General features: G+C 35.0%; 1 protein-coding gene across 1 annotated transcript in view; it reads right to left on the bottom strand.

Annotated features, from left to right (window-relative positions):
• The window catches only part of LOC142354532 (ubiquitin carboxyl-terminal hydrolase 33-like), a 61808-nt gene that overhangs the window by 21886 nt on the left and 27491 nt on the right, over positions 1-12431 (bottom strand). The window contains exons 6-7 of the mRNA XM_075406886.1: positions 717-865; positions 33-340 (exon numbers count right to left, since the gene is read on the bottom strand). Coding sequence (XP_075263001.1) covers positions 33-340; positions 717-865 — 457 coding nt within the window. The remainder of the gene's footprint in view (positions 1-32; positions 341-716; positions 866-12431) is intronic.

Below are 12431 nucleotides of genomic sequence, written 5' to 3'. Positions count from 1 at the left end.
GTTTAAACTGAACCGCAGCTTGTGGTGCTTACTCAGTCTGTTGGCCATTGAAGAGGGGGCCAAAGTAGAGGACAGTGAGGATGAGGCCGATATGGTTCGCCTTCTGTCCGATGATCTGCGCCCTCCTCCACTGGGATCACCTGGTGTGAGATGGGATTGTTGTTGATACAGGTCGGGACTTCTTCTCATAGGCAGGGCTGCCGCAGCTGAAGAGGAGAGGAATGATGACTGGTCTGAGAATCCAGAGTCACCAGTCGAAGTGCTCATTGAGAAGCCATTGGCACCTCCTCCCATGTAACTGGCTCCCACATCCATATGCTCTTCTGTGTTCATTGTTGACCTAAATATACTTCACAATAGAGTCAGCCTCACTTGACATGAATTTGACAGCAGAAGAATTAAGATAGTTTAACTTCTAAAAAATTTTGTTTCTTGTGCGGCAATTGATTTCATTTTCCATTTGAAAAAAGCTTATTATAGCTCAACTCAGCTATCGCTATTAAAAAAATATAACCAAAAAACTGCCTCACGGGAACCTTATTATATTATGAGGTGAACAAACAGCGCCGTGCTTCCTCACAATTTTTATAACAGTATCTTCCATTCTCAGTGAATTGATGTTCTTAATTTAATTTGTGAGAAAAATATAAAGATAGAGATGAGCTATGAATATTAAACGACCTAACCAAAATTGCAGAGAAAAAACACAAACTTACTCGTATATCAGATCGTCTCTTTGTACATTGGACAGAGAGTGCAAACAGTTTTCGCAAAATAGCATCTGAGTGCTATTGCCCCCAATAGTTAACTCTCCTCCGACCTCAGAACTGACCATTTGGATTATTGCATTACATGAGATACACACCTGAAACCAAATTATGACAACATTTATTATTTTGAGTTGTTTCATTTTTCGCATCTTTTCCATTCCCCCCCCCCCCCCCGCTTTGTTGGAGCATTTTATTTCGAAACCCCAAGCTCACGTGCCATTTTTAACTTGACGATTCACTATGTAATTGCACGTGCTATTTAACTGGGGGTTTCATAACGCACTCGGCGGGAAAAACAACAGAAAAGATCTCATCCCATCCCTTCATCTCATCACCTTACCTTATGCAAAGCGTACACGATTATTGAAACGACCCACTGAACTCTTTACATACCATGCGTATCCCTACTTTTGATATATTACAAACGCTTCACAACTATTTTCATAGCTTGTTTGCAATATTGAAACATGAACAGATTAACGTCACACGAATTGCTTTCGAATGACTGGCAAGGCAAACAATTTCAAGGTGGCATAGGCTAAAAAAAACGTTTATGCTGCAAAAACTTGACTAGGGAGGTGTTCGAATCTGCTACCTCTGATGAGAGTCGCGGACATTAAACTCTACGCTATAAGGGCAATATATTTTCACCTCTCTATGTAAGGTCATCTCCCGGTTTTTGTAGAGCAACAGACTTAATTTCAAATCACTAAAAAATTAAATAGACAAACGTGAAAAAGTCACACGAGAAGTGAAATCAAAAGAATGTTTTAAAGAAAACCGTCACGCAAACATTTTGCATAAAAAAGACAGACATATTCGTTTAAAATAATTGCTTAAACTTCGTTCGAGAGAAATTAAAAAATCAAACAAAATGGGCACATCGACGGAAAATAGCCGAGATAGAATTCCCTAACGCTCAATTGGAAAAAAAATATAGCCGGCAGAAAAAAGTTGGAGAAAAAGTGACTGCCCAATTTTTTCTGTCTCAAAAAGTGTTCTACTTTGATAGACAGTAAGGAACCAAACAAGCCAAACACAAATATATATTGTTTTAATTATTTCGATAAAACCTGCACTATTTATATTTCAATTGTCCTTTCTTAGTACAAACGCCGATAGAAAAGCTCTGAATAAAAGACAGAAAAAAATGCAAGAAGTCCAAAAACAGAAGACATGATCGAAAAACTTCAAAGTCAGACACAAATTGGCCAAAATTCGACTTTTTAGACATTTATCTATCAATAACAACAGCTCAATTTTAGTTTCAATAAAATCATAAGGCCACCATAGCCACTAGAAAAACTAACTGCTGAAGGATACAAAAACCGCAAAGAAATGCGTCCATCAAAAGCGAAATGACAAAATGAGTACAAAAATGCGTCTGAAGTTTTAATATTCGCTTCAGAAACGGTCACATAAATGGTCATAAACTCTACTTAACGTGCATTTACTAGTTAACACAATTGATAACACCACTTTGAGCAAAGAGCTAAAACTGAAAAAAAAGACTTTTTTTAAAATGCCACAAAATATTTTTCACAACCACTTTTCTGGCTCTCTCTCAGAACCCGGGTTGACCCCATAATTCAAAAAGTTATAAAATTACACCTTCATATTATGGCGTCTATGAAAAGTTGTAGTCATAGAACTTCATAGAAAAAGAAAAAAATTTGGAGAAAAGTGAAAAACATTTTTCAAGTTCAATAACTCATTGCACGCCCTGAATTATTCAATGAAAAGCCATCGCATCAAGTGAGATAGCAACTAGCAATCAACAATGAGAAAGTTGTAGTCATAGAACTTCATAGAACAGTTTTTTCCGTAAAAGAACTAATTTCTTCCTTAAGTATGAATGTTTTCTTGCCATTTAAATTTTTGGTGCAAAACAGACCACTTTTCAAGCGTATCTTGTGTTTTTGAATTGATAACAAGCAAACACTCACATTATAACGAACTGAAAGCAAAATATAACTGTTTTGTCTTTCGATGTTACTCCTTCTCATATTATCAATACCTGGCACCATATAAAACGTTTTATCTGTGGTTCGCGTTTTAAGTTCATGTGCACTGGTGTAAAATTAGCGTAGAGCACAAAAAAGTATGGGACAATGAAAATTCGATAGAACATGGTTTCAGTGTTCTTCCAAAAAAAATTTTGGGGTAAATCGGACACCTAAAATTTTGATTAATGTAGCTAATTTTCTTTCGAAAAGACCAATTGCTATTGCCAATGAGTTGTTTCGAGGAACAAAACTTCTTTGAAGCACATTTTGTGTTTTTCAGCTGATATCAAGCAAAGGTTTACCTCATCGAGAATTGAACCACCCCATCTCATTGTTTTGGCCTACCTATATAAGATTAATTATTTTTTGTCACCATCAAAAACACTTTACTTGTGATCCTCCACTCAGGTTCATCTCCAGGAGTGTACAACTAGCTGATAGCACAAAAAAAAGTGGGAAAAAGAAAACTCGATAGAATATAGAATAAGTTTCCTTCCAAAAAGAATTCTTGGGGTAAATCGGACAACCAAAATTTTGGTTAAAGTAGATAATTTTTTTTGAAAAGAGCAATTGCTATTGCCAATGAGTTGTTTCGGGGAATCAAACTTCATTGAAGCACAATTTGTGTTTTTCAGCTGATATCAAGCAAAGTTTTACTCATCGAGAATTGAACCACCCCATCTAAATGTTTTGGCCTACAAAATTTATCCATATAAGATTATATATTTTATGTCACTATCAAAAACGCTTTAGTTGTGATCCTCCACTCTGGTTCATCTCCAGGAGTGTACAACTAGCTCATATCACAAAAAAATTTGGGAAAAAAACTCGATAGAATATAGAATAAGTTTCCTCCCATAAAGAATTTTGGGGGTAAACCAGACACCTAAAATTTTGGTTAAGGTAGATAAGTTTTGAAAAGACCAATTGCTATTGCCAATGGGTTGTTTCGAGGAACCAAACTTCTTTGAAGCTCATTTTTTGTTTTTCAGTTGATATCAAGCAAAGTTTTACCTCATCGAGAATTGAACAACTCCATCTCATTGTTTTGGCGTACAAAATTTTTCCATATAAGATTATTTATTTTTTGTCAATATCAAAAACGCTTAAGTTGTGATCCTCCACTCTGGTTCATCTCCAGGATTCTACAACTAGCTCATAGCACAAAGAAATTGGGAAAAAGAAAACTCGATAGAATATAGAATAAGTTTCCTCCCAAAAAGAATTTTTGGGGGTAAATCGGACACCTAAAATTTTGGTTAATGTAGATAAGTTTTGAAAAGACCAATTACTATTGCCAATGAGTTGTTTCGAGGAACCAAACTTCTTTGAAGCTCATTTTGTGTTTTTCAGTTGATATCAAGCAAAGTTTTACCTCATCGAGAATTGAACCACTCCATCTCATTGTTTTGGCGTACAAAATTTTTCCATATATTACTTATTTTTTGTCACTATCAAAAACGCTTAAGTTGTGATCCTCCACTCTGGTTCATCTCCAGGAGTCTACAACTAGCTCATAGCACGAAAAAATTGGGAAAAAGAAAACTCGATAGAATATAGAATAAGTTTCCTCCCAAAAAGAATGTTAGGGGTAAATCGGACACCCAAAATGTTGGTTAATGTAGCTATTTTTTTTTGAAAAGACCAATTGCTATTGCCAATGAGTTGTTTCGAGGAAACAAACTTCTTTGAAGCACATTTTGTGTTTTCAAGCTGATATCAAGCAAAGTTTTACCTCAACGAGAATTGAACCACCCCATGTCATTGCTTTGGCCTACAAAATTTACCCATATAAGATTATATATTTTATGTCACTATCAAAAACGCTTTAGTTGTGATCCTCCACTCTGGTTCATCTCCAGGAGTGTAAAACTAGCTCATATCACAAAAAAAATTGGGAAAAAGAAAACTCGATAGAATATAGAATAAGTTTCCTCCCAATAAGAATTTTTGGGGTAAATCGGACACCCAAAATTTTGGTTAATGTAGCTATTTTTTTTGAAAATACCAATTGCTATTGCCGATGAGTTGTTTCGAGGAAACAAACTTCTTTGAAGCACATTTTGTGTTTTCAAGCTGATATCAAGCAAACTTTTACCTCAACGAGAATTGAACCACCCCCTCTCATTGTTTTGGCCAACAAAATTTTTCCATATAAGATTATTTATTCTTTGTCACCATCAAAAACGCTTTAGTTGTGATCCTCCACTCAGGTTTATCTCCAGGAGTGTACACCTAGCTCAAATCACAAAAAAAAATTTGGGAAAAATTCGATAGAATATAGAATAAGTTTCCTCCCAAAAAGAATTTTTGGGGTAAACCGGACACCCAAAATTTTTGGTTAATGTAGCTAATTCTTTTTGAAAAACCCAATTGCTATTGCCAATGAGTTGTTTCGAGGAAACAAACTTCTTTGAAGCACATTTTGTGTTTTTCAGCTGATATCAAGCAAAGTTTTACCTCAACGAGAATTGAACCACCCCATGTCATTGTTTTGGCCTACAAAACCTACCCATATAAGATTAATTATTTTTTGTCACTATCAAAAACGCTTTAGTTGTGACCCTCCACTTAAGTTCATCTCCAGGAGTGTACAACTAGCTCATATCACAAAAAAATGTGGGAAAAAGAAAACTCGATAGAATATAGAATAAGTTTCCTCCAAAAGAATTCTTGGGGTACATCATAAACCCAAAATTTTGGTTAATGTAGATAATTTTTTTAAAAGACCAATTGCTATTGCCAATGAGTTGTTTCGGGGAATCAAACTCCTTTGAAGCACAATTTGTGTTTTTCAGCTGATATCAAGCAAAGTTTTACTCATCGAGAATTGAACCACCCCATCTAAATGTTTTGGCCTACAAAATTTAACAATACATGATTAATTATTTTATGTCACTACCACAAACGCTTTAGTTGTGATTCTCCACTCAAGTTCATCTCCAGGAGTGTAAAACTAGCTCATATCACAAAAAAAAATTGGGAAAAAGAAAACTCGATAGAATATAGAATAAGTTTCCTCCCAAAAAGAATTTTTGGGGTAAATCGGACACCCAAAATTTTGGTTAATGTAGCTATTTTTTTGAAAATACCAATTGCTATTGCCGATGAGTTGTTTCGAGGAAACAAACTTCTTTGAAGCACATTTTGTGTTTTCAAGCTGATATCAAGCAAACTTTTACCTCAACGAGAATTGAACCACCCCATCTCATTGTTTTGGCCAACAAAATTTTTCCATATAAGATTATTTATTCTTTGTCACCATCAAAAACGCTTTAGTTGTGATCCTCCACTCAGGTTTATCTCCAGGAGTGTACACCTAGCTCAAATCACAAAAAAAAAATTTGGGAAAAATTCGATAGAATATAGAATAAGTTTCCTCCCAAAAAGAATTTTTGGGGTAAACCGGACACCCAAAATTTTTGGTTAATGTAGCTAATTCTTTTTGAAAAACCCAATTGCTATTGCCAATGAGTTGTTTCGAGGAAACAAACTTCTTTGAAGCACATTTTGTGTTTTTCAGCTGATATCAAGCAAAGTTTTACCTCAACGAGAATTGAACCACCCCATGTCATTGTTTTGGCCTACAAAACTTACCCATATAATATTAATTATTTTTTGTCACTATCAAAAACGCTTTAGTTGTGACCCTCCACTTAAGTTCATCTCCAGGAGTGTACAACTAGCTCATATCACAAAAAAATGTGGGAAAAAGAAAACTCGATAGAATATAGAATAAGTTTCCTCCAAAAGAATTCTTGGGGTACATCATAAACCCAAAAGTTTGGTTAATGTAGATAATTTTTTTTAAAAGACCAATTGCTATTGCCAATGAGTTGTTTCGGGGAATCAAACTCCTTTGAAGCACAATTTGTGTTTTTCAGCTGATATCAAGCAAAGTTTTACTCATCGAGAATTGAACCACCCCATCTAAATGTTTTGGCCTACAAAATTTATCCATATAAGATTAATTATCTTTGTCACTATCAAAAACGCTTTAGTTGTGACCCTCCACTTAAGTTCATCTCCAGGAGTGTACAACTAGCTCATAGCACAAAAAAATTATGGGAAAAAGAAAACTCGATAGAATATAGAATAAGTTTCCTCCCAAAAAGAATTTTTGGGGTAAACCGGACACCCAAAATTTTGTTTAATGTAGCTAATTCTTTTTGAAAAACCCAATTGCTATTGCCAATGAGTTGTTCCGGGGAATCAAACTCTGTGAAGCAAAATTTGTGTTTTTCAGCTGATATCAAGCAAAGTTTTACCTCATCGAGAATTGAACCACCACATCTAAATGTTTTGGCCTACAAAATTTAACAATATATGATTAATTATTTTATGTCACTACCACAAACGCTTTAGTTGTGATCCTCCACTCAAGTTCATCTCCAGGAGTGTACAACTAGCTCAAAGCACAAAAAATTATGGGAAAAAGACAACTCGATAGAATAAGTTTCCTCCCAAAAAGAATTCTTGGGGTAAATCGGACACCCAAAATTTTGGTTAATGTAGATAAATTTTTCTAAAAAGACCAATTGCTATTGCCAATGAGTTGTTCCGAGGAACCTACTTCTTTGAAGCTCATTTTGTGTTTTTCAGTTGATATCAAGCAAAGTTTTACCTCATCGGGAATTGAACCACCACATCTAAATGTTTTGGCCTACAAAATTTAACAATATATGATTAATTATTTTATGTCACTACCACAAACGCTTTAGTTGTGATTCTCCACTCAAGTTCATCTCCAGGAGTGTACAACTAGCTCATAGCACAAAAAATTATGGGAAAAAGAAAACTCGATAGAATATAGAATAAGTTTCCTCCCAAAAAGAATTCTTGGGGTAAATCGGACACCCAAAATTTTGGTTAATGTAGATAATTTTTTTGAAAAGACCAATTGCTATTGCCAATGGGTTGTTTCGGTGAATCAAACTCTTTTGAAGCACAATTTGTGTTTTTCAGCTGATATTAAGCAAAGTTTTACCTCATCGAGAATTGAACCACCCCATCTAAATGTTTTGGCCTACAAAATTTATCAATATAAGATTAATTATTTTATGTCACTATCAAAAACGCTTTAGTTGTGATCCTCCACTTTGGTTCATCTCCAGGAGTGTACAACTAGCTTAAAGCACAAAAAAATTTGGGAAAAAAGAAAACTCGATAGAATTTAGAATAAGTTTCCTCCCAAAAAGAATTTTTGGGGTAAATCGGACACCCAAAATTTTGGTTAATGTAGATAAATTTTTTTAAAAAGACCAATTGCTATTGCCAATGAGTTGTTTCGAGGAACCTACTTCTTTGAAGCTCATTTTGTGTCTTTCAGTTGATATCAAGCAAAGTTTTACCTCATCGAGAATTGAACCACTCCATCTCATTGCTTTGGCGTACAAAATTTTTCCATATAAAATTATTTATTTTTTGTCACTATCAAAAACGCTTAAGTTGTGATCCTCCACTCTGGTTCATCTCCAGGAGTGTACAACTAGCTCATAGCACAAAAAAAATTATGTATTTTTTTGCGTTTGACTGCAAGTGGTCTGACAGTTGTGTCGATGTAAGAAAAGTACACCCATTTAAATTAAAAACATTGTTGAGTGCCTCTCCTCGAACCACATCCAATTAACATTCAGGAATACATCTGAAAGTTTTTTCGGATTCTATTTCAAATGAATTTGTACGAGAACGGGTCCAAAACAATGGAAAAAAAAGGATCTTTTTTTAATTCTGTAATGATTTTTTCTCAACTACGGATTCAAAATGGTCGTCATAACTCCATGTAAAACAACCTAAGTTCACTAGTTTAAAAGAAATTAGAAATTTTGTCTATTAGGCTGAGGAAAAAACTTTATTCAACTTCAAAATGCAAAAAAAAATATTTCGTCTATTTTTCGTAGAGAATTTGATTTTTCTTTGTTTCTGAGAGTTTCCGGGAAGTAAAAACTGCTTTATGGAGTTCATCACGAAGCTCGTTAAATACTCTTCATCTTCTTTCTTTTTTTCTTTCCTTAATTTGGATTTTCATCAATTTTTCTCATTATGAAATTCGGAAATTTTATGTATATTTTTTTCCTTGCAAATAGTCTGACACTTCTGTCGAAGTGAAAAGTGGCCATCCAAATCATTTTAAACGCTGGAGTGTCTACTTCGCCTAACAATGCATCTAATTAACCGTCAAAAACACGTGTGAAGATCTTTACAGAGGCTATTGGTTTGCGTTACTTATAGCGCCGACAAATTGTTTAGTTCGACTTGGGTTGTTTCGGTGAATCAAACTCTTTTGAAGCACAATTTGTGTTTTTCAGCTGATATTAAGCAAAGTTTTACCTCATCGAGAATTGAACCACCCCATCTAAATGTTTTGGCCTACAAAATTTATCAATATAAGATTAATTATTTTATGTCACTATCAAAAACGCTTTAGTTGTGATCCTCCACTTTGGTTCATCTCCAGGAGTGTACAACTAGCTCAAAGCACAAAAAAATTTGGGAAAAAAGAGAACTCGATAGAATTTAGAATAAGTTTCCTCCCAAAAAGAATTTTTGGGGTAAATCGGACACCCAAAATTTTGGTTAATGTAGATAAATTTTTTTAAAAAGACCAATTGCTATTGCCAATGAGTTGTTTCGAGGAACCTACTTCTTTGAAGCTCATTTTGTGTCTTTCAGTTGATATCAAGCAAAGTTTTACCTCATCGAGAATTGAACCACTCCATCTCATTGCTTTGGCGTACAAAATTTTTCCATATAAAATTATTTATTTTTTGTCACTATCAAAAACGCTTAAGTTGTGATCCTCCACTCTGGTTCGTCTCCAGGAGTGTACAACTAGCTCATAGCACAAAAAAAATTATGTAATTTTTTGCGTTTGACTGCAAGTGGTCTGACAGTTGTGTCGATGTAAGAAAAGTACACCCATTTAAATTAAAAACATTGTTGAGTGCCTCTCCTCGAACCACATCCAATTAACATTCAGGAATACATCTGAAAGTTTTTTCGGATTCTATTTCAAATGAATTTGTACGAGAACGGGTCCAAAACAATGGAAAAAAAGGATCTTTTTTTAATTCTGTAATGATTTTTTCTCAACTACGGATTCAAAATGGTCGTCATAACTCCATGTAAAACAACCTAAGTTCACTAGTTTAAAAGAAATTAGAAATTTTATCTATTAGGCTGAGGAAAAAACTTTATTCAACTTCAAAATGCAAAAAAAATATTTCGTCTATTTTTCGTAGAGAATTTGATTTTTCTTTGTTTCTGAGAGTTTCCGGGAAGTAAAAACTGCTTTATGGAGTTCATCACGAAGCTCGTTAAATACTCTTCATCTTCTTTCTTTTTTTCTTTCCTTAATTTGGATTTTCATCAATTTTTCTCATTATGAAATTCGGAAATTTTATGTATATTTTTTTCCTTGCAAATAGTCTGACACTTCTGTCGAAGTGAAAAGTGGCCATCCAAATCATTTTAAACGCTGGGGTGTCTACTTCGCCTAACAATGCATCTAATTAACCGTCAAAAACACGTGTGAAGATCTTTACAGAGGCTATTGGTTTGCGTTACTTATAGCGCCGACAAATTGTTTAGTTCGACTTTTAGCTTTCAAAAAAAAATGTCATCCGACAGATTTTGAAGCATTTCTGATGTTTTACTAATTCATGGTGCTACAGATGCATAAAAATGCTGCTATTCAGTCTCCTAGGGAACCCTTGAAGCTATCTGAACCAACAGTTTCAAGCAATTCTACAATTTTCTTTTTTTTTGGTCAATTTAAGAATTTCTTGTGTTGATTTTTTTTTAATGAAAACACACAAAACTCCCTGGCCTTTATGGGGATGTGGGAATTTTTTTCCACATCCCGGTAAAGGTCATCGGTGTTCAGTAACTGCCTCGTCGACATGATTTGAGTCTAGAAACACGTTCCAGCAGCTGTTTTCGTTCGTTTTGCGCATTTCGAGAAAATTGGCTCTCCTGATAGCCTAAAACTAGGGGTACACTATATATTTTTGATGATTACTCTAAATGTAGTGTACCAAATTGAACGGGCATGGTCGCATTCTTTCGACACTGAACCCTTCTTGCACCCAGTATTTAGTTGTTTTCTTAAATCGGCCTGGTCAAAAAAGTTATTCGAAAAAAGTTCAATTATCAAGTCGTTCTGGGTGATCCAAATTTCGGTACAACAAAACGCGCGATTTACCCAACAAATGTTAGTGTCTTAGTCTCCCCATATACATTTTTAATGTAGTTTTACGTAGTTCAGGTGGTGAATTTTAGCGAAACGTGACCCATACTTGTCCTATTTTGTCATTTGGTACGGTACCTTTACGTTGAAATATCTCCTCGTAGAGTCAACCGACTTTTGATCTGTTTGTTGATTTGAACTCAGCTTGAGCCGTACTTGAATCCCTGTAAATGGCGTTTTGTTTCCTTCAGCCGTTTTTGAGAAATTTGCCAGGACACATACCTCCATTTTGACCAATTCGTGTCCGGTACATTTCGTGTATGTACATGTTTCACCATCAAAACTGGCTATTTTAGACTGGATATTTAGTTCGTTAGATTCGTTTAATAATGGGGATTGACCCCATATACATTTTACAGGTCATTTTATGTAGTTCAGAAGGTCAATTTTAGATCTGAATGTGGCGTATCTCTCTTCTGGGGTCATTTGGTACGGTACCTTAACTTTGCTATAACTCCTCGAGGAGCTCACCGATTGGTCTCATTTTTTAATATGATTCGTATCTCAAGCAGTGCTACAAACGATTCCAAGCGCGTTTGTTTTTGTTCAGTTGTTTTCGAGAAATTACCCTATAAACTTGACCCCATTTGGACCCCAGAAGCGGATGACTGCCAGGTCTGATGACTTTCTGAACTCTGAATTTCAAAATTGTTCGTGTACAAATTAGTATTTGAACAGCTCGTCTAATGTAGATTTCGAATATGTATACTTTTTATGGCGTTTTTTGAGATTTAGGTGGTCAATTTTAGCTTTGAAAGTGGTGTATCTCTCCTCCTGGGTCATTTGATATGGTCCTTAATTTTGCTATAACTCTTTGAAGAGTACACCGATTGGGCTCATTTTTTAATATGATCCGTATCGCAAGCAGTGCTACAAACGATACTAAGGGCTTTTGTTTTTGTTCGGCCGTTTTTGAGAAATTGGCCAGGAAAGTTGACCCCAGATTGACCTCCTGAGGAGAGGAACACTACAATGATGACCATTTTAAACTTCCATATGCCAGTATTTGTAAGTTAATCTTAGTGTTTCAGATTTCGCAGTTAAAGGGGAGTATCCCCATATATATTTGTTGCATAGTTCAGTTGCATGAGTAGTAGATAAAGTACTATTAGTCAGTCGTACTAGGTCAATTTCGGTCATTGGTACAGTACCTTAATTTTGAAATATCTCCTCGCAGAGTGAACCGATATTAGATGTTTGTTGATTTGAACTTATAATGAGCTGTACTTTTATCCATGTAAACAGCGTTTTGTTTCTTTCAGTCGTTTTCGAGAAATTGGCCTCGAAACATACGGTCATTTTGACCTTTTTGTGATCGGCACGTTTCGCGTTTCTACTTGTAAAATGATGAAAATTGCTGATTTTGAGTGCCTTATTAGGCGTGTTGAACTCCTTTTGTAATGGTAA

The sequence above is a fragment of the Convolutriloba macropyga genome, chromosome 1 (genome assembly GCF_964194025.1).
Source record: "Convolutriloba macropyga chromosome 1, txConMacr16.3, whole genome shotgun sequence".
Lineage (NCBI taxonomy): Eukaryota > Metazoa > Xenacoelomorpha > Acoela > Convolutidae > Convolutriloba > Convolutriloba macropyga.
Note: the sequence above shows the minus strand (reverse complement) of the source record. Positions and strands in the feature narration are given on the sequence as shown.